The following is a 24,211-nucleotide window of genomic DNA, read 5'->3' on the forward strand; positions in this document are numbered from 1 at the left end:
GTAGGCCTCACTTTATCCCCGTTACTCCACATCATCCCCTTTAAAGTAACATGACTGCATCTTACAGAAGTGGCAGGGGCTTGTTATCACTGCTGCCTGTTGTGGTACACCTGCCCCTTACAAGAAAGCCATGTTGCTTCTTTTTTTTTTTTTTTTTTTAAGATTTTATTTATTTTTTTGACAGAGAGAGACATAGCGAGAGCAGGAACACAAGCAGGGGGAGTGGGAGAGGGAGAAGCAGGCTTCCCGCTGAGCAGAGAGCCCGATGTGGGACTCGATCCCAGGACCCTGGGACCATGACCTGAGCCAAAGACAGACGCTTAACGACTGAGCCACCCAGGCGCCCGCCACGTTGTTTCTTTATTCTATTCTATTCTAAGTTTGTATTTGCCTGCTTGGGTGGGTGGAGGGTGGGGAAAGCTTGTCCTGGACATTGTCAGTCAGATCCACATAGCCCTAAGACTATAAAAATCATGCTTTAGTACCTATGCCAGGGAAAACGTGGTGTGATCGTCTTTCTCCACGTTGCTGCAGATATAAACTGCAGTTAATCAGTTCAGCAGTTTCAGCAAAAGGCTTAACCAAGGGGCGCCTGGGTGGCTCAGATGGTTAAGCATCTGCCTTTGGCTCAGGTCATGATCCCGGGGTCCTGGGATCGAGCCCCATGTCTGGCTCCTGACTTGGCAGGGAACCTGCTTCTCCCCCGCCCTCTGCCTCTCCCCTGCTCATGCTCGCTCTCTCTGTCTCAAATATATAAAATCTTTTTTTTTTTTAAAAAGGCTTAACCCACATGTCAAAGATTAGCTCACTTAGATCCACTTGACCGCTAGACTTGAGGATTGCGTCTCCTTTGCAGACAGAAGGTTTTTTTGTTTTTTGTTTTTTAAGAGTAGGGGGGCCCTGTTTTCACTCAGCATCCTAGACCTTTATTAGAATTAGAGCACCTTTATCTTAAACATCTATAATCACACAAATAAAAGAGCCCTTTAGCCAACTTTGAGGATTTGAATAGTACCATTGTTACGTTCTTGGTATAAGTCAATCCATTAGTTAGGGCCAATGCCTAATCAAATTCTAGCAAAATCTCCCACTAATATGATGATGCTAAATCCTCCACTACCTGCATTAGGCAGAACTTACTCCAGGCCAGTGGGAGGAGTTTCCATCTTATCTACCAGCTCCTGATGGAAAATGAGGTCATTGTCATTGCCATGATTGACACAGGATGTCATCATAATATATGCTTGCTCCATTTATATGCCATGAAAGGAAGTAGAACCTCACCAAGAAGGTAATCTCTCTTGGTTGGAAGATATAAGATTTGATGATCCCCCTTCAAGCGCAACATATCACTCCTCTATGAAATTCAAACATTCCTTTTCAAGGAAAAGGGTTGGTCTTAGGAGCTGCCTTTAAAATAAGAACATTGGGGACACCTGGGTGGCTCAGTCGGTTAAGCGTCTGCCTTTGGCTCAGGTCATGATCCCAGGGTCCTGAGATGGAGCCCCACCTTGGGCTCCCTGCTCTGCAGGGAGTCTGCTTCTCCCTCTCCCTCTGCCCCTCCCCCAACTCGTGTTCTCCACACACCCTTCTCTCGCTCACTCTCAAATAAATAAAATCTTAAAAAAATAAAATAAAATAGGAACATTGTGCTTCTGCCTCCACAGTCTCCACCTATACCAGATCTTTTTGGTTGATTTTACCTCCATGTGTTCTGCCTATCTTCTAAAAAAGATTAGTTCCTATTACCTTAGAAAGAAAGTAAAAGCAACTACAGCTAGTGCAGCTGCTGTCAGTTTTTACTTAAATCTGGGACTCTGTGTCCTGGACTTTGCCACATTTTTTCAAGCTTATTGATCTGGGTCTTTCTTTCTCACTTGAATATGATGCCCGCCTCTACCTGACTCCATGATGATAGCTTAATCTGTTCATGTTCCCAAATCTGGTTAACCCTTGGCCATCTTACTTTTATGTCCTCTGATGCCTCCTTGCTTTGAACTGTGGCTTTCACAAGCTAAGTTTCTCTTTTTTAATGTGTGGCTTACCTCTTTTTCATAGTCTTCTGTTAATAGCATTTAATATGAGAAACATTTGTTTCGATATTCAGCTATGACTTTTACTTTAGCCTCTGTGTTAAAAAATAAAAGTTAATTGAAAATAAAAATAAACTACAATGTAATGTATTAACATTTTAAGAATCAAGGATTTTTCCACGTTAATCTAATTCTGTTTGAATGCCAAAAGTTTAGTTTAGTTTCGAAATACAAAATCATCTGCATTAGATGTTGTCTGGTACTGGGATTGTACTAATACAAGTGCTGCCTCCCCTGCCTTATGGAGCTGATTGGCCACAGTATCTAACCAACTATGCAGGGTGCATGAATCCCCCTAGGAATCATTGGATATAACCTCTGATAGGAAGGTGATGTGGATAGGTAATTCTAGTCAGATAAATATGTTTGTGAATGTTTTGTAGTGCTGAACTGAGTCTTCAGAGAAGCCCAGGAATCTTTGCTATATTGGCAAACCTTTAAGCCTCATTTGTGAGTATAGAAAAGAATAAAAACTATGTATTAAAAGGAGCACAAATAAAAATGCCAGAATAAAGAAGAACTTCAAGCAAAATTCCATCCCACATTTCTTTGCTTTTCATTAATTACAGAGATGACTTTGAAAACAACTTACAAATCCTATTAATTTATATTTTAAGTATACTTTGAGAGATAAGTGTTTCAGGGAAAGCAGTGTTTTATAATTGCATAAGCAGAAGTCATTTAAGTTTTTTAAAGTGAATTTTCTCTTTTTTGAAGTGTAGCCTATGCATTATTATTCACTGGAAAATTCTTTTGTAACCAGATGAGCAAAAAGCATTTTCATGAGCCATCAAATGAACATTGAAATTATATTATTGTATAGAACTCATTTTTATAGTGCTGTTTGGCAAAATGGAATTTTGCCTTCTCTTTGGGAAGAAGATATTTTTAAAATGTTAATAACCACTGTCTACAATCTCAAAATGAGGGACATGACTTTGAAAACTTGTAAAGGTAATATTTTATGAAATCAGTGACCAGGGGTGCCTGGGTGGCTCAGTGGGCTAAGCGTTCAACTCTTGATTTTGGCTCAGGTCATGATCTCAGGGTTGTGGGATGGAGCCCCCTGTCAGGCTCCCCGCTCAGTGGGGAGTCTGCTGAAGATTCTGTCCCTCTCTCTCTACCTTTTCCCCTTGCTTGTACACACTCTCTCTCTCAAATGAACAAATCTGTAAAAAAAAGAAAAGACATCCGTGACCAAAAAAGTCTCTGTTCCTAAATGCTGTCCTCTACCACTCACCATTCCTTTTTTTATCCTTTTTTTCTTTAGATCCTCTTGTGTCTTTATTGGTGAGATGGTGTGGAGGAAAGAGACGGGGGCCTGAACAGTAGGACAGGATATGATGGTTCATACGAGCAAATGCAGTTTCTTAGAGAGTACAGTGATTGTAAATTAGGGATGGAGAAGTCTTCCATGTTGCACATTTTTTCCCATCTAACATTTCTTTTTTTTGTTTGTTTTTAAAGATTTTATTTATTTATTCATGAGAGACAGAGAGAGAGAGGCAGAGGGAGAAGCAGACTTCCCACGGAGCAGGGAGCCCGATGCGGGACTCGATCCCAGGACTCTGGGATCATGACCTGAGCCGAAGGCAGACGCTTAACCATCTGAGCCACCCAGGCGCCCCCATCTAACATTTCTAAAATCTTTTTTTTTAAAGTTTTTTTTTTTTAAGTGTGTATTTTATTTATTTGTACTTAAACCTATAAACCAATCAGCCAAACTGGTACTATTATCATGACACATTAAAATACAAAACATCTTTCTACAAATACTAGAATAATGAACAAATTAACAGTTCTAGTAAAACATCACAAGGGACAGAGGAAGTCAGTGAAGCACATTATAGCTTAACCCTTCACCGTTAGAGGTTATTAACAAGAAAAGCCTCACAATCTCAGAAAATACAAATTATCCTTCATCACACGTCTTTGTATCTTCACTTCCTATTCTTGAGGTTAGATTCTAGAGCCTAAAGATATCCACATTAGTATTGTATCTAGTTATCTATAGCAAGAAACACCTTTTATCATGTTGTCCATAGAGCCAACGCTACTGAAACCTCTTTGACTCCCATCGTACCCCCTCAATGGACACAGTAAGAATAATGAAAAACAGAATATCGAGGCAGAGATATATAGGATCTAAAAGACAAAGCCTAGGAGATAACAGCCACCACCCAAACTGAGATCGAATAATATACTCATCGTCACACATCTTCAGGCTGTATGTTCACAGAGTAATTTGGGAACAAATCCATTATTTGCTGGGTACTAAAATACTTAGCAGATTGTTGTATTACACTATGGCTTTCCCCAGAAGTTTCTAAGATGGACTCCAAATCACTGATGGAATTTTGCTGGAACTGGATCTGGGGCTGCAGAGATTCCTCTCCACAGAGCTGATTGTTCCAGGCTTGGGGGCACCAGGTCTGACTGGCCCAGGAGTGGTTGCTCCAAGACTGGCTGTTCCAGGTCTGGTTGCTCCAATTCGGGTTATTCCAGGTCTGGTTGCTCCATATCGGAAGGTTTCCGGAAGTGTTCCTCAGGTATCCCTGGTGGTAGGAATAGAAACCTGGGTATTCTGCGGTTGGTGTGCTATTACTCTTGCTCTTCTTTGGCCAGTGGTTTTTCTGCCACCTCTTACATTTCATTCTCTGATTCTGGAACCAGGTCTTCACCTGCTTATAGCTAAGGTTCAGAATGTTGGAAAGTTCTTGCATCTGCTGGAGACTGAGGTATTTCTGTCTCTGAAATCGATCATTGAGGACATAGAGTTGGGTCTGAGAGAACACGGTCCTGATCTTCTGTTTCTTGCCCTGGGCCGTATCTTCCTTCCTCACTGTTCTCTCCTCTCCAGAAGTGGGTGGTGGTTTTACCCTGGGACTGGCGGAGGAGTCGGGGCTGTCCTGAACAAGCAAATCCATGGACGAAGGAAGAGGAGAGACGGTCTCCGCGTGGGGTGTCTCAGCAGATGACATTTGCAGGGATGCATAATTTTCTTCAGGCCCGTAAATCTCAGGCATTGGAGAAGAGTCCCTAGAACTGGGTGCTTCGGGGCCAGGCGGGCATAGGGGCAGCTTTTTTTTAAAGATTTTATTTATTTATTTGATAGAGAGAAAGATAGTGAGAGCAGAAACACAAGCGGGGGGAGTAGGAGAAGGAAAAGCAAGCTTCCTGCCGAGCAGGGAGCCCGAGGTGGGACTCGATCCCAGGACCCTGGGATCATGACCTGAGCTGAAGGCAGACGCTTAATGACTGAGCCACCCGGGCACCCTAACATTTCTAAAATCTTACATCTTAAAATCATGGCAGTGGTTTGTTTTAGTGGCATATAAAATAATGTGTATTATAGCTGTTGCTGTCTTAGAGTTGATGAAATATTTGAGCAGTGGGCGCCTGGGTGGCTCAGATGGTTAAGCGTCTGCTTTCGGCTGAGGTCATGATCCCAGGGTCCTGGGATCGAGTCCCACATCGGGCTCCCTGCTCCTTGGGAGCCTGCTTCTCCCTCTGCCTCTCTCTCTCTCTCTCTCTGTCTTTCATGAATAAATAAATAAAATCTTTAAAAAAAAAAAGAAAGAAATATTTGAGCAGTTCTGTGAGCTCTACTATCTTCATACCACCAGAAAATAAAATTATAATAGAGATGCAGGGAGAGGAAGAAAGAGGCCCTGTAGGTGAGGAACAATATTAGGGCAGCAGTTTTAAACTCTGGCTACTGCATATTAGAATTATCTACTGACATAAAAACACCACCATCTCTTGCCCTCCTCACAAGCCAGTTAGAATAGAATCTCTGGCTTTGGGCCCAGTAGTTTTTAAAAAGCTCCCCAGGTGATTCTAATGATCAAGCAGAGTTGAAGAACCACCATAGTAAGGAAATCAATGAGTTTGGGAAAGGGAACTTAGAGGAGTTCTTAGTGGTGCGGACATAATTTCTACCCTGTAGTTCTGAGGATACTTAACAAAGTATCTTGAAATTCATAAAGAACTAAACTAGTGTATGGCATCACTACTGTTACCAATTAAACATAGTGAAGAGAACAGGAGTTACTGAAGCTGAAATTAATGAAACTTGAATCATATTAGTTGATTTAAAAATACGTGCCATTGGATTGTCTATAAGTATTTCATTAATATTGTATCCCTCAACCATATATTGCAGTCTTTCTAAGTGCAAGGGTCTGTATTTTTCTTTCTTGGTATCACTCATCTTAACCAAGTACAGTGTTTGGCACTATTTAATAATAGAGCATTATAGTGAAAGTCTGTTCCCTTGGAGACTTAATCTTTCCTGGAAGGATTTGTTTTTCTTATCCATTTAATCACTTTTGCTATTGTTTTTAAATTATCCCTAATTTCAAGTGCAGCAGCCAAAGCTGGATTGCACCCTTTGATGAAAGTCTAACTAAAATAAAATGTTATGGTATTAGGATTTTCCTGCCCTTTTCCATTATTACAACACAGCATTATTTCATGTTTTTTATAAAGCTGTATTTTATTTCCAGGTTTTATCCAGCCCCTTATTCTTGAAAGCAACTTTGAGATTCGGGGTTATGTCTGTTTTTACATTAAAATGTCATGCCCACATCTGTATTCAAGAGGTTTTTATATTGGCTAATTATATATATGATGTAACAATCATAAAGGACACTGTAATCTGAGGTATGGGAGGAGCAATAAATAACTTGTGGACTTGCTTTGTAAACATTAAAACAAAAATATTTGTTCTTAAGCTCATTCACCAAGTTATTTCTTTAATTAAGTCTATTATGGCTTCTGTAGACTGATAGAACGGTCCAGATTCCTTTGTGCCTTTAAGGCCTCCATCTTTTTTTTTTTTTAAGATTTATTTATTTATCATTTGAGAGAGAAAGAGAGAGTGGGGGTGGCAGGGAGGGGTAGAGGGCAAGAGAGAATCTCAAGCAGACTTCCCGCTGAGCACGGAGCCTGATGCCGCTCGATCTCATGACCCTGAGATCATAACCTGAGCCGAAATCAAGAGTCAGATAGGCTTAACTGACTGAGCCACCCAGGTGCCCCAAGGCCTTCATCTTTGATTTTGTACTTTAGCTAACCAGTTTTCTTTCTACTCCTGGGCAACCACTCTTGTCATTCACAGATACTTTTTTATCAGCATTACAATGTCCCTTGTATAGGAATGTAATACAGCCTTCTTTCTTCTAGTCCATAGGTGAACAGTTGAGTAGTACTATGAGTGAGGAAGTTGAGATGTTTTCTAAATCTTAGGTCTAGTCCTCAAAATATGGTTTCAGTATTTGGTTAGAATTGGGAACTTCCAGTGTATTAGGCATATTTGTAATTTGAATTATTATATGAAAACATATTACATAAAGAGATAACTTTGGGGAATATTTATATGATTGCTCATTTGTTACTTTTGAGGTAAATAACCAAATCCTAACTCTGTAGTCTTACTGAAATCTGAACATGATCTTTTATTCCTAAAATTTTTGAAGGTTAAATGGAGATTAGAACATCAGTTCACAAATTTGAATAGAATAAGGATCACCTTCTTAATAATAAAGAGATTGCAAGTTTGCCTAACTGATTTGTTAAGATGCCAAGTAGTTTATATTGATAGGCCTTACTTGCCTGTGAACCACAGGCAAAAAACTTCCATGAATTTAAAATCTTAAATGAAAAGATTGGAAACTAGTAGGAATATTAAAAATGGTTTACCTTTTAAATTCACCTGCTCTGTGGAAATACTTTTTCTTCAGTCATTTTCCAGACGATAGACACAGATGTGATATAAATAAGAACCAGGAAAGTAGCTTCAAAAGTCATAAGGAACAGTCCAAAATCTTGGTCCTAGCCCACTTATCTGTGTTTTAACTGGAGTTGGAAGTGTTCTTAAAGGCCTCCACATTGAACTGGATCCAGATTGGCCTTGTGGAAATGAATGCCTATAACTTCCTGATGCCTAACATACCTGCTATCATTAATTACATGCCAATGCTAATAAATACCCTCCCTGCTTGTTTATTACTATAACTTGTTTCAACTAAGCATGCCCTTAAATTTGTAAAAAGTGCCTGTTATTTTTCTTGACTTCTTCAACATAGTCTATCTCAGTTGAGATAAAGAGCAGGAAGGTCTAGCTTAGAGCAGAAGTTTGACATTTTGTTGTTGTTGTTCCCAGAAACAGTTTCTAATTTCTCTTCAAAGAAAATTTAATTATATCTAAGTCTTTTAGAAAATTTAAGTGCAAAGTAAACACTAATGAAATGATAAAACATCTCCAGTTGGAAGAGAAGGCCAGATTTTTAAGTGAAAGAATTGGAACTAGATCTGAGATATCCCAGTAACTTCATTATGTAGATGCCAATGCTGAGAGATATGAAGTAGACTCACTAAAATGCTATCACTATTTAGAGACAGAATCAGAACTAGAAACTCTTTTTTTATGGTATGTGTTTTGTATACTTGCCCTTTAAAATTTTCTCTCAATTTTTTTCTGAAAGTAGGCGGTAGGGTATAGATAAATAAAATACTATTACCAATGGTGTGTGTTCATACTCATTAAGATTCTTTTGGTTACAAGTAACAGAAACCAGTAAGTAAATGGATCTAGCAAAAAAAAGGGGGGGTGGAGGGGAGAGAAAATTTAGAAAAGATTCTGGAATAATTCCCAGAATCCAATTCTGGTGTGGGTCCCTTAGTTTGAAATTCAGAGAGAGGGATAAACACACAGAGAGAAAGAGGGAGGAGACAAAAGCCATTGTTCACTCTGTTCCCACCACCTTCATTGTCCTTCTGCCTCACCTGTGTGTCTGTCTTACAACCCTTAAAAAATTTTTCTTTGTGCAGTGGAGTCCCACAGCCCATAGGGAAGGACCAGTAGTCTGTCAGGTAGATTCAAAGTCGAGAATCATAAAATGATATTAATATGCATTCCTACTGCCTTAAACATTTTACCTTAAGAGTTAAGATGTACATTTAGCTACCAGTGTACATGTAGGATAAGGCCTTTGATTTCAGTATAATATGCTGATTGAGCATCTGCTTTCTCGAGAAAATTCAACGCATAATCTAGATTTACAATTTTGGCTTCTTAGAAAGGAGCAAGAATTTAGACACAGAAACAACACGAATGCAGAATCCTTCTAGACTTTTATGTTTCTCTTCTAGTCTCCTGTTATCTCTCCAGTACCTACTTTGACCGTTTTTTTTTAGCAACTTACTTTTATATTAAGTCTTGCCAAAGCATTAAACCTGGTTTTCGTAGAAACATCTCCTTCCCCAGTACTCATAATTAATGGGATTATATAATATATAATCAAATTGAAAAAAATATATATATATATAATCAAATTGCATAATTACTAACAGTAAAACTAGCATAAACAAGTTCTAATATAGTTAGAGCAGAAGTGTGGGGGAGTACTAGAGATGAACCTAACTACCCACTATGGGCAAGCTATGGGCATCTGTCACTGTATTCAAAAGAGGGGACTTGAGAGCATTGGTAATCTAGAAGTGGGGTAAGCAGAGGTCTATTAAAAGTGATTCTAGTGTATTAAAATGATTTATATACCTGTCATAGCTTCCTGCTAGACCAGCAGCTCTCAAAACGTGATCTGGACACTTTTGGGTAGAGGGATTCCTGAGACCTTTTCAAGGGGTCTGTAAAATCAAAACTATTATTCATAATAATACCAAGCCTTTTTGCCTTTTTCAGTTCTGATTTCCTAAACATTTCTTAGTTTTATTTCCTAAGATGATAAATAGCAAGAGATCCGAACCCACCTAAAAGCTCTGTGGGGGCCCTCAGTACTTTTTAAGAATCTCTGTCACAGAAATCATTTGAATGGCTGCACTAGACTCTGTACTCCTTAAGGATGGGAGCCATGTTGTATTCATCTTTGTTCTTCCTGATGTGTTTCAAGTGTTTGTGGCCAACAAAGTGCTTTTAAGTGAGAGTTCCCTATTAATGAATATGCTCTGTAATAAACAGCAGTGGTGTGCAAATGGGTGCTTTCAGATGCCTTTAAGGTGTAATGCAGTATTTAATACCTTTCCCCTGAAATCTTAAGCAACGTTTTGAAGAAGAAAAGAAGCATGATTAGTGGAAAGAATATGAAAACATTTTCCGATGAGGCTTTAAAAAGTGTGTGAAGGCTTTAAATCTTGAATAGGAGGCTTTATCATAAGTAAATTGGCTTTTTAAAATTTATTTAAAAGGAGAAGGGGAATGAGCTAACAGAGATGTGGAGTTATTTAAGAGCAGCCAATCAGTGGGAAAATTCATTGCAGATGATTATGACTTTTCTTTCACTTGAGAAGCATTGGAAAGCTATTTTAGGTTTGAAAAGGGAATGTCATGGACAGGAAATTATGGTTTGGAGAAGTGAATTTTATTGCTTTGTGAGAGTGGCCTTGATTGAAGAATAGTGATGAGAGTAGTGGCCAAGTTGATATAGGCAGGTGCTTTGGAAACTTCTTACTCTTTTAGGTATTATATGGAGAACATTGACAGCAGAATCCTTTAACTAAAAATTAAATTCAACCTATCTTCATGAAGTAGATACTGCTTTAAATAAGTGGGGAAACATTCACAGATGGTATTAACAGATAGGTCTTTTAGTATTCAACGAAACACCTGGATATATAAGTAAATTATTTTCAGGGATGGTATGGTATTCTAAGTTTGTTTAGTTCTTTAAAAAGGATTAATTTATGTTTTAATAGAGGACTTTCTCATGCATTTAAGATACTTTATACATATCTTGCTATTGTTATGACAGTAATTTTTCTAGATAGAACTTTCAGCTTCAGTGGAAAGGCAAACTCAAATACAAGATTTGGGAAAGTCAAATTTTAATCTCAATCTTACTAAATTGATTAACAAGATGAAATTATTTTTAGACATTTAAATTTAATATAAAATAATTATGGCTTTGTTTCCTTCCTGACATTTTGGTATAAGGTAGGCATGCTTCTCATCATTGCTTTTTCCAGACCTCTGATAGCATGTACTTGAGATAAGTTGCGTATGTTGCATTGAGGGATTCTCTAACTATTGGATTACCCATGCATTCACAGTTAGGGGCTACAGTAAGGGGTCTCCTGGACTTTAGAGACAAAATCAAGAACAGTAACCATTAGGAAGATTTTCTAATATAAATCATGTGGGTGTGGTACTATTGCACTCTGCATTTTGGTCCATTTATCTGTTTATCTGTATCCCCCCCACAACACACACAAACTGTATGCTTCTTGAAAAGAGTACCATGTCTTACTCATCTTTGATTCCAAATGCTTAAATGGTGCCCTTTACATAGTAGGCACTTAGTTAATGTTAGGGGAATGCACGAAGTCGTTCGCCCTGAAGAGATGAGTCATAAATGCATTGCTGATGAGCCAAAGGATTTCCTGAATCTCTTCTCAAAACCTGGGTGAATTCTCATGGAATTAAGACTGAACCATAGCTTCCTAACCATAGTTGTACATTTCCAGACTATAGGAAAGCTGGTGCCATCATGGGATAATATATGTACTGTCAAAATAAGGTCTGTAAAGTGACTTTACCACAATGTTTCGTGCCTAGTAGTCATGTAGTAAGTGCTAACTTTTGTTTACCTTTTTGGTTTCTCTTGAATTTTGTGTCAGGGTCACCATAAGAATTCTTACTAATGGTAGGAAAAATTGCCCTTCTGTTTGGACAAATATCCATAGCAGTTAAAGTTCTAATTTGGACATACCCAAGTTAATAAATCTGCTGGAAAATAGAAGTCAGAGCAACTAGCAGGCAGAAGTGGTACACAGTAGAGCCTAGACAATGACCTGCCCAGTTTATAGTATTTTCTAGACTAGCTATTCTAGTCACAGTGTATCCTAGTATTTTATTTGCATACATATGTGTGTGTGTGCTCACACACACATACAGATATATATTATCTTTGATTTTAGTGGGTTAGACTAGCTGGGTTTTCAGAAGTTACTTCTCTGCTAAAGATATGTAGTCTCCACTCCCTTCAAATTTTTGAAATTTGACTTTATGCCCTATTAGGCCACCCTCTTTAGAAAGAGATAGTATATAAAAGTTGTTATTGGCAAGGGGCTGCAGCAGCCCAGTAAACAAACTTAACAAGCTCAGTTTTTTCACTAGCCAAGAGTAAGGTTTTTCTCTATTCTGACTAATGATGCTACTATAAACTTACAAGTTTCCTTGATTTTTATTATTACATTTAATTCTAATCATTACTACTATGGCTCATATGTCATAGTAAATTCTTGAAAATGATCAGTGTTATCTCTGAATATATTTGTTAATTTTTTTTTCTTTTCCATTCAAGATAAACTTTCATTGGAAGGAATAGTGGTACAAAGAGCTGAATGCCGACCTGCTGCCAGTGAAAACTACATGAGATTAAAGAGGTTAGTGTTCTTTAACTTTAAAATAATACCTGATAATTCCTTTTGGGGATTGAAATGCATGTATTAGATTGTTTATTAACTGTATGAAAACTGTGGTTATGTTGCAAGTGTTTTCTTCAAAGGCTGTTTTGTTTTAAAACTAAGTAAGAACAAACTTCTAGTTATAAAATAAATAAGTCCCGGGAATATAATGTACGGCATGGTGATTATAATTAATATTATTGTTTTGCATATTTGAAAGTTGCTAAGAGAATAGATCGTAAAAGTTCTCATCACAAGAAGAAAATTTGTAAATATGGTTACAGATGTTAACTAGACTTATTACGGTGATCATTTTGCAATGTATATATATTTCAAATCATTATGTTGTATACCTAAAACTAATATAATGGTATATGTCAGTTATACTTCAATTAAAAGAAAAAAAAAACCCAAGAGTTTCTTTGGCAAGGGAACTTTCAGAACCTGGCCTGTTTATTTGGGATGTTTGAAGTTACTCTCTTATTAAAACCTGTAGTCAAACTTTTTATACTTCTTTTTCTAATCATCTTTATAGATCCTGATTTTTTAAAGACCTGTAATAAGGTATTTGTACTATTTTATTTTTAAAGGCTGTAATTTTCCCATAATGAACATTTCTAAAATACTCTACAGTATAAAGCAAGTATAGTTGCTAGAATATCATCCTTTTCTCTTGATATACAGAGAACTTTTTATAAACTTAATACTTTGTTAGAGATTTCACATAAGGTCTCTCCTCCCCCACTGTTGTACATGGTCAGCATTTTGTAATTAATTTGATGATTGCAAATTCTTGATACTCCAAATTTTATGACTTTAAAAGAGCACTTTATTTAAATCCTGAGGAAAGGCTTTTTAAAAATGTTTTATTTTAAGTAAACTCTACACCCCCTGTGGGGCTCGAACTCACAGCCCCATGATCAAGAGTCACGTGCCCTATCGACTGAGCCAGCCAGGCACCCCTTGTTTTATACTTTATATTGAATGTATTTCAACCCTATGTACTTCAGAATTACAAGTTTGTTCATTCACTCAGCACTTAACTGTGTGAAAGAGTAGTGAACAAAACAGGCAAAACTCTCTGCCCTCATGGAACTTACATTTTAGTGGATTATACCTATACAGGGTTCATAATGGGGAACACACTGTTCAGGTGGTAGCAGTAGCCTGCCTGGATATCAGTGTTCTCATAGATAGAAGTGGCTGCTTGAGAGGCACCTGGGTGGTACAGTTAGTTAAGCATCCAGCTCTTGGTTTCCACGGTAATCTCAGGGTCATGCGATCGAGCTCCACGTCAGGCTCCCCACTCAGCATGGAGTCTGCTTAAAGATTCTCTCTCCCTTTCTCTCTGCCCCTCTTCCCCCGCCATGCATGTGCACATGCTCTCCCCCACCAAAATTAATTAATAGATCTTAAAAAAAAAAAAGTGGCTGCTTGAGCTGGATCCTCTCTAATGTCACATCATCTTTTTAATTTCCCCCCTTTCTCAGTTAGATTAGAGTGTGTCTCTCAGGAAGGAAACAAAAAGACTCTTTTCTTGTCCAGTAATTCTTCTCATTTAAATGGCTTCCCAGGGCAAGGAAAAGGATGATAATCAAAATGAAAATTTTTTATAACTGAAAATAACTTTGGAACACAGTCAGGAGGTGTTTCTCTCTTCATGTTTAGCCTATAAAGTTGATCATACAATGTGTGTTTTTGAAGACTTACCTTCTTCAAATAACCACTGAAATTGCAAAATGCAAAATCTGGTTATTGAGCTACTTGCCAAGATCTTTTTTTGTGGTCCTAATTTTCTTTAAAGGTTTCTGCAGATTTCTGATGATGAGATTAGGCAAGTTGCCTGTTGTGTTAATGAAATGGCTGCTTTTTTTTCTTACCAAAAGATAAAAAAAATGTTTAGTCTTTTGAATGTGCTAAGAGACCAGCCATTACATATTTCAGTTACTTAAGTGACTTAAGGAAACAGTGTGATTCAGGAGAATGATAATCATGTTAGTTTCATAAAATAGATGATCCGTGACATGTCATGAGCCCTGAGATTTTTTTTGACCAAGTGGAAAAAGACAGGAGTAAGAACACTTTAAACAGAGAGAGATATGCACGCATAAAGACTTGGGGAAGACACTGGGGACCTCTGTGTAGCTCTGCGAGCCTGGAATGCGGGATTTGTTTGAGGCAGAGCAAACAGAAGCTCCAGTCTAGACCTCTGTTTTGAGCTCCAAACTTGTATATTCAAAAACCTGGTTGAATGTCCAAGAGACATTTTAAATATATGAAAAACTGTTCTCCCAGGCTTTCCCCCAAAACGGCTGTACCAGTGGTCTTTCTCATCTGAGTTAGTACAAACTCTGTTCTCCTGTTTTCTTAGTCCAGAAATCTTGGTGACATTCTTGAGTCCTCTCTCACACTCACATCCAATGTGTCAGAAAAATCTTACTGACTGTACCTTGAAAGTATTACACATCTACAGTATGACCATTTCTCACCACCCCTGTGATCCTCCATGAAGTCTCACCTAGGTCACTACAGCAGCCTCCTAGCAGCATTCCTGCTTCTGTCCCTGCCCCACTCCAGTCTGCTGCCAGCACAGCAGTCAGAGCAGTTCTTCTGAAATCTGTTACGTCATGCCATTCCTCTGCTCGCCGGTCATGTGCAGTGCTTCCTTCTTACTCAGTAAAATTCGAGTCCTTCCGGTTCTCTGCAGGGATCTACGTAATCACCCTCCTACTCCTTCCCACTTCTCCCCATCCTTACCTCCTCTCCCCTCACTCCCCCTTACTCACTCTTCTCTAACCACCCTGAGCTCCCAACAGTCCTGAGCACTCTAGGCACTTCCATATTAGGGCCTTTACACCAGATTTTCTTTTCTGCCTGGAACATCGTTTCTGCAGATAACTGCATGGCTCACTCCTTGCCTCTTTCAAGTCTCTTCTCAGATTCTGCTTTTCCAATAAGGCCTATCCTGACCAACCTACTTCTTTCTATACTTGTCTTTTCTTATAGACCATATCACTCTTAATAGACTATATAATTTACTTATATTTATTGCCAGCTTTGCCCTAGTGTTAAACTTCTGTGGTTGGTTCTTTGGTGTATATGTGTGTGCATGCACACAATCATCTATTTTGTTCACTTATACACCCCCCCCCCAAGTGTTTAGAATAGTTCATGACAGGGTGCCTGGGTGGCTCAGTCGGTTAAGCATCTGCCTTTGGCTCAGGTCATGATTTCAGGGTCCTGGGATGAACCCCGCATCTGGCTGTCTGGCAGGGAGTCTGCTTCTTCCTCTCACTCTGCCCTTCCCCCCACCCCCCCACCAATGCGCTCTCTCTCTCTCTCTCTCAAATAAATCTTTTTTTTTTTTTTTTTTTTTTTTTTTTTACATGTAGTAGGTGGTCAGTAAGTATTTATTGAGTGAATAAATGGCAGGAGATAAGGTTTAAAATATTAAAGACCTTTATATTCTGGCTAAATTATCTGTTAAAGAGTCTTAATATGCTTTAGTAAGAAATTTGGACCCTGGGCGCCTGGGTGGCTCAGTTGGTTAAGCGACTGCCTTTGGCTCAGGTCATGATCCTGGAGTCCTGGGATCGAGTCCCGCATTGGGCTCCCTGCTCGGCAGGGAGTCTGCTTCGTCCTCTGACCCTATCCCCTCTCATGCTCTCTATCTCATTCTCTCTCTCAAATAAATAAATAAAATCTTTAAAAAAAAAAAAAAAGAAAGAAATTTGGACTCTGTGCTTTGGCAGTGAGGGAGGCACTGAAGAATTCTAAGCTCTATGGAAAGCAAAGGGATTTCTGTTTTGGGTAGGTCGTCCTGGCCATAATGTAAGACTGAATGCAGGGAGATAAGGTAGAGGCTGATGTAATAACCCCAGGTACAAAATATCTAAATGACTAAACAAAGTGGTTCTAGTCAGAAGGGAAACGAAAGACAAGGTTTTGAGGATAGAATCAATAGGACTTAATGAGCTCATCTCCTACTTAAGTGGTTGTGGGACAGGGGATTTCATCAAGAAAACCTAAAACACAAAAGGGAAAAAATATTGCACTGCTTCTATTACTTTTTCTTTATCTCTATAAATTTGGTGGGATCTAATGATATTTTATTAGGAGGAAATTTATTTTGAATTGGTAAATGTAAATATACTCAATATCAACTCACATTTGATACACTGATTAAAATTTATGGAGCACATGGGTGGCTCAGTTGGTTAAGCGTCTGACTCTTGATTTCGGCTCAGGTCATGATCTCAGGGGTCCTGGGAACAAGCACTGTGTTTTGGGCTCTGTGCTCTGTGGGGAGTTTGCTTGAGATTCTATCCCTCTCCCTTTCCCCCTCCCTTTCCCTCTCTAAAAAATTTTTTAAATTATTTAATTTGTGTTTTATTAAGTGTAACTTTAAGCATCTTGAGGGTTTGTTTTTTTTTTTTAACTAATCGCTGTGTCCACCATGGGGCTTGAACTCATGACCCCAAGATCAAGTTATACGCTGCACCGATTGAGCCAGCCAGGTGCCCCCTTGAGGCTTTTTTTAATAGTCAAATGATAAATTATACATTCACCCCGCTTATAATTCATGTTGTACTCTTTTTTTTTTTTTTTAAGATTTTATTTATTTGACACAGAGAGAGACAGCGAGAGAGGGAACACAAGCAGGGGGAGTGGGAAAGGGAGAAGCAGGCTTCCCATCGAGCAGGGAGCCTGATGCGATGCAGGGCTCGATCCCAGGGCCCTGAGATCATGACCTGAGCCAAAGGCAGTCGCCCAACCAACTGAGCCACCCAGGTGCCCTGTCATGTTGTACTCTTTTTTTTTTTTTTTTTTTTAAAGATTTTATTTATTTGACAGAGAGAGTGAGAAAGCACAAGCAGGGGGGAAGCAGTAGAAGGAGAGGGAGAAGCAGGCTTCCCGCCGAGCAAGGAGCCCGATGCGGGGCTCGATCCCAGGACCCTGGGATCATGACCTGAGCCGAAGGCAGACGCTTAACGACTGAGCCACTCAGGTGCCCCTGTTGTACTCTTTAAAATATAAAGAGACATAAAGATAAGACAGTCACCCTAATGTGTGTTTTCTTGTAGGAAAGTCCTAGTAATGGGAAAATATGTAGCTTTTTAACTTCTGCATGTTTATGTCACCAACTCATCTCAAAATACTTGTCTCAAAAGTTTTTATTTTTAATTTTTTCAGTGTTTGTGGGATTTCATCAAAAACCTAAGAAAAGCCCTTCTCTTTGGGAACCGAACATAGACTGTAGAAAGGTGGAGAAGAGAAAAATCAGTCTTTTTTCTATGCAAAGACACCAGATAGTAGGAAGCAAGTTGTGATTCACTTTCTTTCTTGGGGAGAGGTTACCAGGCTATACCTGCCTAGATTCCTGATGTTTAATATTATGGTAAAAGATGTCTTAGAATGTGTTATTATAAGGGAAGAGGAAAAGGACTTCCTCACTCAGTAGATCTTTATGTAATTTATGGGTGATGTGATTCATGTGGGTGAACTAGATTCAGGCCCAAAGAAGTTTCTGCAAATAAAATTTTTGCTCAATGCAATTACAACACTGAATGTGGATATATTTAGTACTTGTAATTTTGACTCTTCTCTGTATATAAATTTCATAAAGAATAATTATTTTTAAGTGATTTTTCTTATATATTAGGATGATTATCTTATAACTGTGTCCCTTTATATTTAAAAAATAAATACAGGATGGGGCGCCTGGGTGGCTCATTCAGCTTAAGCGTCTGCCTTCAGCTCAGGTCATGATCCCAGGGTCCTGGGATCGAGTCCTGCATCGGGCTCCCTGCTTAGCGGGAAGCCTGCTTCTCCTTCTGCCTCTCCCCAGCTTGTTCTCTCTCTCTCAGTCTGTCAAATAAATAAATAATCTTTAAAAAATAAATACAGGATGAATGACAGATAGGGTAATCATATAATTTATCATTTAAAACAGGATACTTTGGGGAAAGAAAGCAGCCACTAAACAGAGAAGATGACACCCTGAGACAGCAGTCTAGACTGTCCCAGATATAATTGGGATGTAAGGTCAATATGAATAGCCTGGATACACTGAAATGCTAACCTTTTAAAATGGGAACTAAAAGATTAGAGTCAAATAATGAGAGTGCTGGCAGTTAGGAAATGTGTACAGTACCAGGAATTCTAGACTAGGTGAAACTGCTATGGCTGAGCAAAACTGTGTGCTTCCCAGAAGCCACCCAAAGTTGGGCATACAATGGTGCTGTGTTAATGTTTTCACGTAAATTTTTATATGAAGTTTATTAAACAGAAAATCAGTAATAAGCTAAAAATAGTTTTATTAAAAGCCATTTTCTATTAATGCTCAATAAAATTTGAGGTCATAGCAGCAACTCAGAATTCTATAAAGATAATTTCATGACCAGGGAAATGTAATATTAGTTTTTAGCTTTCTGGTAGTCTCATTTGAAACAGTTTTTGGTGAATATTGAGGTTAATGATTAATATACTTGTATCAGGATACTGTTAGGATACTTTCATTTTCAGGTACCAGAAAACCCAGTGCAGACTGGCTTAAAAATATAAGAAATTTATTGACCCACATAAATAAAATCCAGTGGTATTGTGGGCTTTAGCCATGCTTTATCTAGAAGTCCTCAACGTCATCAGTGCTGTAGCTCTGCTTCTAATGTTCTTGGGTCTTTCTCCATCTTGACTGTCCTAAGGCACCCAGATGTGTGATTTTTAAAATGTGGAAATGTATATCTTTTTTAATCAAAGATTTTCTTAAAGGTCCTTCTGAAGAGCTAACCCAAGAAGGCAGCTGGCCTTCTTTGCCTTAAGCATGCTGTTACCCCTGTACTGCTCCTTTTTAATTATCACTTTAAGTGAAGCATTATGTGAAAGGGGCTGAGGACATCATTTAAATACAGTTTTTAAATGCATTATAAATAGATAGCTGTAGTAAAAGTGCAAAAATACCAGTGCAGTAATAAAACTACCCTAAAAAGCTAGGCAAGGTGTTTTACCTAGAATTTTTTAAGAGACTAAAACAGTTCCTCATAGGGAATGTTATTTGATGCAGGAAGACTTCTTAGTCCATGATAAGAATCTTCTTTTCAAAAAAAAAAAAAAAAAAATCTTAGGGAGATTGATGGTAAGGATGCTTCCATTTCCTCTGAAGAGCCAGAACAGCTGTCCTCCACGGCCCTTGAGCTATAGACTACACCTGAAGATTTAGTATTCTGATGAAAGAAGGATTTCCAAATGATTGTAAAAAGCTGCTGGGAATACATATAAAGAATTAAAGCATTGGTATAATTTTTATTTTATTTATTATTTTTTATAAAGATTATTTATTTATTTGAGGGAGGGAGGGAGAGAGAGAGAGCATGAGCAGTGGGGAGTGGGAGAAGCAGGCCCCCCGCTGAGCAGGGAGCCCGCCCTGTAGGACTCGATCCCAGGACCCTGGGATCATGACCTGAGCCGAAGGCAGACGTTCAACCGACTGAGCCACCCAGGTGCCCCCGCATTGGCAAAATTAAACAACGAAGTTTTCATATGATTTCTTTCTTTCAAGTTCTCTGGCATTTTCACTGGAAGAAAGAGGAGAGGAACTTTCTGAGTGTCTGGGTCTTGTCTCACCCTAAGCATCTCTTGTGTTTGGAGTTCCATACCCCCTCTGCCTGTTCTCTTGGGGTTCCTTGGGGTTCCGGCCCCTTCGTGTTCTGCCATTCCAACTCAAATGTGCACTGTATCAAAACCGGTCACTTTCACGCTTCCCAAATGTGTCCTGTGCATTCTTCTCCCACTGTCTGCTGTGCTCTGTTCTTGGTTTTCTGCTTGCCAAACTCCCTATTTATCCTTTTAAGATTCAGTTCAAATGTGAAATGTCACCAACCATTTTTCTCCACATAGGATAATCACCATCTCCACCAAGCTCCTGCTACACTTTTTTCTAATAAACCACTGATCACATTTTGCTTTTTATTTTACTTTTCATTACTTTTATTTATCTCTACTAGATAGTGAGCTTCTTTAGGTCAGGGAGTATATCTCATTTATCTTTGTTCTAACAGCTTTATGTTCAGTAAATTCTCATAAGTGACCAAAAATCAGAATTTTGAAGTTATGGATTTATAGCTATACCATGATTAATGAATCTCTTAAGAATTAATACTCTTTTAAAAATGCATTTAGCTGTGTTTAAATTTAAATTCTAAGTCCCGAGAAGCAGTACTGGCATGTGGTGATGTTTGTACAAAGCCTCACAGCTTTGCAAGTTAAAAATACCTCAGTACACAATTTGTCTTTGTTCACTCACAGTTGAAAATCAACAGGGCTAACCTTAGGTAAAACTGTGAAGTAGGGAAAGTTTATCTTTATTATCCAGGCATCTCCTTTTATCACTCCTTTCCCCCTTAGTAATGTCTATCTTTAGGCACCTACTTTTTATCATATTCTGATCTTTTCTGTTCTCTCAGTTCTGAATCATTTTAAGAATGAATAGGCATCAAACTGGGTATTTGATTTTAAACCTTTTATTACTACATGTGAATAATAGCCATTAGATTACCTGTTCAAGGTATTTGAGCAGGCACATTTTTTTTTTTTAATGGGAAAGGAAGAAAAGTCGATGAAATTACACCGTGTATAGGTTGGCCCTAAACACAAAATTTGAGTAGTCCTTTTAACTTGTGGTGGGACTTGTCACCAGGACAACCATCTCTGCTTGCTGGGCCGAGTGGGTAGATCTGGCCTGCCTACATTTGTTGAAGATCTGTTCCAAGGATTTAAAACTTGCTGCTGAATGCGACCCACAGAACTGGCCACATTCCCTTAGTGAGGATTAGGACCATCACTAGTCCATATAGTGTCTTTGTACAAACTTGTAAAAGGTGATCCTTCCTTAAGTGTTTTTATTTTTGTCTGTCAGGGAATCATGGCGATTTACATATTTTGTTGAACAAGACATTATTGCCATCTGCCAGAAAATTGTCACAAGAATTATACAAATCTTTGCCATCTCTTTGAATGTGCCCTGTCAGTGTGACACTATGGTGCACTGCAAAATGGGACCAGCCTGGGAATGAACTGCATTCCCTTGTTTGCTGCAGGCCTAGATGTCTTTTTTTCTTATGAGTTGGCTTAAAATCTAAGTTGCTTGTCTGGTCCTTGTAGGCACTGAAATTTTCAACCCTTGGTCTGTGGTTTCCTGAAGCACTTCAAGAATAAGAAAAGATATCACATGTTTCTTTATTAGGGAACCAGGGTCCCACTTACCATTTAGTACATTGAATCAGCAGGAATGATGATAAGTCTAACTTACTACTAGGAGGGACTAATTTAGACTTTGGGATGACCAGGCTTCAAATATTCTTAATAGTTTGTAAAGTACAAGAAGACCTTACTTATAAACATCTTATAGACTATGCTTCTTGCTCAAGACTCTGATGAAGCTGCCATGGGATGTATTGTAAAGAAAACTTGAGTTTTGGGGCGCCTGGGTGGCTCAGTCGTTAAGCGTCTGCCTTCGGCTCGGGTCATGATCCCAGGGTCCTGGGATCGAGCCCCGCATAGGGCTCCCTGCTTGGCAGAAGCCTGCTTCTCCCTCTCCCACTCCCCCTGCTTGTGTTCCCTCTCTCGCTGTGTCTCTCTCTGTCAAATAAATAAATAAAAATCTTTAAAAAAAAAAAAAGAAAAAGAAAACTTGAGTTTTAAGAAAGAATTCTAGATATAAGTAGAGAAAGAGAAGACAGTGTTTAAAAATTTTTTAAAAGACTGCCTGGGGTGGGGGGACATGGCTGGGTGGCTCAGTTAGTTAAGCGTCCAACTCTTGATTTTGGCTCAGGTCACGATCTTTCAGCCCCACATTGGGCTCTGCGCTGGGCATGGAGCCTGCTTGGGATTCTCTCTCTCTCTCTTTCTCCTTCTGCCCCTCCCCTGTTCATGCACTTTTCTTTTCTTTGGTTTCTCTTCTCTCCCTCTCTCTCTCAAAAAAAAATTTTTTTTTAAAGTCTGCTTAGGGGAACTGATTTTCAGGCAGGACAGCTCAGCGTGCATGGTAGGCCGCCCACTCTTTTTTTCTTTTTTTTTTTTAAGATTTTATTTATTTATTTTAGAGTGAGAAAGAGCATGAGAGGGGAGACAGTCAGAGGGCGAAGCAGACTCCCCATTGAGCAGGGAGCCCGATGCGGGACTCAGTCCCAGGACTCCAGGATCATGACCTGAGCTGAAGGCAGTCGCTTAACCAACAGAGCCACCCAGGCGCCCTAGGCCTCCCACTTTTAAATGGCTTCACTTTCTATTAGATGTTCAATTTAATTCTTTTGTTTTTTTTTAATCTTCTTTCCATTTTCACAAATGAAAAAACTGAGTTGTAATTAAGTGATTTGCCCAGGCTCACAATTTGTGAATGGCAAAGCTGAAATTTGAACCCAGATTCAGTTGATTCCAGTGCATTAGATGACAGGGTACCTCTTCTGGCCTTGATATTTTCAAGAGATTGCCTGGCTTATCAGTAGGGAAGGGAAGGGAGTTTGTTCTCTTTCTCTCTCTCTCTTGTATAGGATGATCTTTGTCCTAATGCCCTGCAACTTAAACTAATATTATTAGTACCATGGTTCTGTTACATTATAAAATAAGTAGGATAACATTTTCAGGATTTATATAAGATATGTAACTGCTTTGTTGTTTCATTTTAGAATTTTTATCAAACTTCAGATCCTACAACTTAAAAATGAACTTTGATAGCATAATTTAATTTCAAAGCTCCATATATCTGCAGGAGAGAGTTGGAATATTCAATGATTTTACATGTCCGTGGAGTTTAGTATTTTACTTTTGGGAAGTTTATGTAAAATCTGTAATACTTTGGGTAGTTTTGATGCACTAATAGTTGTGCTGTTTTGAAGATGTAATTCTCTATAATATGTCCTAATATGACAGTTGTCACATACTGTGTACTGATTTTTTTTTTAGGCCTTTGAAGGCCTCAGAATGTCTAAAACCTCTTTTTTATAATGTGTTATATATTTGAGGAAAACTGGAAGGATGGAATTAATAATAATAATGATAATGTTCAGGCAAAAACTTTTCAGACTGAAAAATAGTAGGCATGTAGGGAAAACAGGAGAGGAAGGTGTGGGCTTAATAAGCTTATATAAAACAAAACATGCCAGTGAATGGTATTTCCACTAAACTGCAGCTCTCTGAGGACAAGACTTTTTGTCTACTTTATTGGCTGGCATATCTCTAATAACCAGAAGAGTACCTGGCACCTAGTAGGTGCACAATAAATATTTGTTGAATGAAGAAGGAATGAAAGGTAAGAGACTTAGGTTTTATGTCTTTTGTCGTGCAGGCTGCCCAGGACTTTGATCACAATGAGTCATTTCTATTTAAGCTGTTACATGCCAAGTTGATTTATCTACTTCTGTTACTTCCCCATATTTCATAGTTTCAAGGTGTTAATTTGTTACTCATTTGTTCAACAGATCTATATTCGGCATCTGATGCAACTATTATAGTAAGCAGTGTAGCATTAAAAGGAAACCAGAGTTTATCTGTTTTGGGAAATGGATCATAGATGGGTATTAAATAATAATTTAGGATAGTATATTATGGTATACAATCTGAGAGATTGTCACAGGCAGTAAATACCAAGATTTGGAAAATGCTGATTTGGTGAAGTCAGGGAAAAGAGTCATAGGCTT

General features: G+C 38.6%; 2 protein-coding genes across 2 annotated transcripts in view; one reads left to right on the plus strand and one right to left on the minus strand.

The window, feature by feature from the left end:
• GTF2F2 (general transcription factor IIF subunit 2) overlaps positions 1-24,211 on the plus strand; it is a 148,429-nt gene that overhangs the window by 71,318 nt on the left and 52,900 nt on the right. The window contains exon 5 of the mRNA XM_045869481.2: positions 12,416-12,497. Coding sequence (XP_045725437.1) covers positions 12,416-12,497 — 82 coding nt within the window. The remainder of the gene's footprint in view (positions 1-12,415; positions 12,498-24,211) is intronic.
• LOC135363720 (homeobox protein NANOG-like) lies at positions 4,304-9,370 on the minus strand. The gene is made up of 2 exons (XM_064585748.1): positions 9,302-9,370; positions 4,304-5,173 (listed from the first exon to the last, which is right to left on the minus strand). Exons 1-2 carry the CDS (start codon positions 9,368-9,370, stop codon positions 4,304-4,306), a joined length of 939 nt encoding a protein of 312 aa, XP_064441818.1.

Source organism: Mirounga angustirostris, unplaced genomic scaffold, assembly GCF_029215605.1.
Source record: "Mirounga angustirostris isolate CCGP_5_RB_7025 unplaced genomic scaffold, mMirAng1.0.hap1 SCAF_3, whole genome shotgun sequence".
Taxonomy (NCBI): Eukaryota; Metazoa; Chordata; class Mammalia; order Carnivora; family Phocidae; genus Mirounga; species Mirounga angustirostris.

What these genes read in the sequence shown, in the direction of transcription:
- LOC135363720 (XM_064585748.1), bottom strand. Translation starts at nt 9,370, where the DNA reads ATGAGTACTGGGGAAGGAGATGTTTCTACGAAAACCAGGTTTAATGCT. An exon ending in TGGCAAGACTTAATATAAAA is followed by an intron (nt 5,174 to 9,301) that starts GTAAGTTGCTAA and finishes TTTAAAAAAAAG; the next exon opens with CTGCCCCTATGCCCGCCTGG.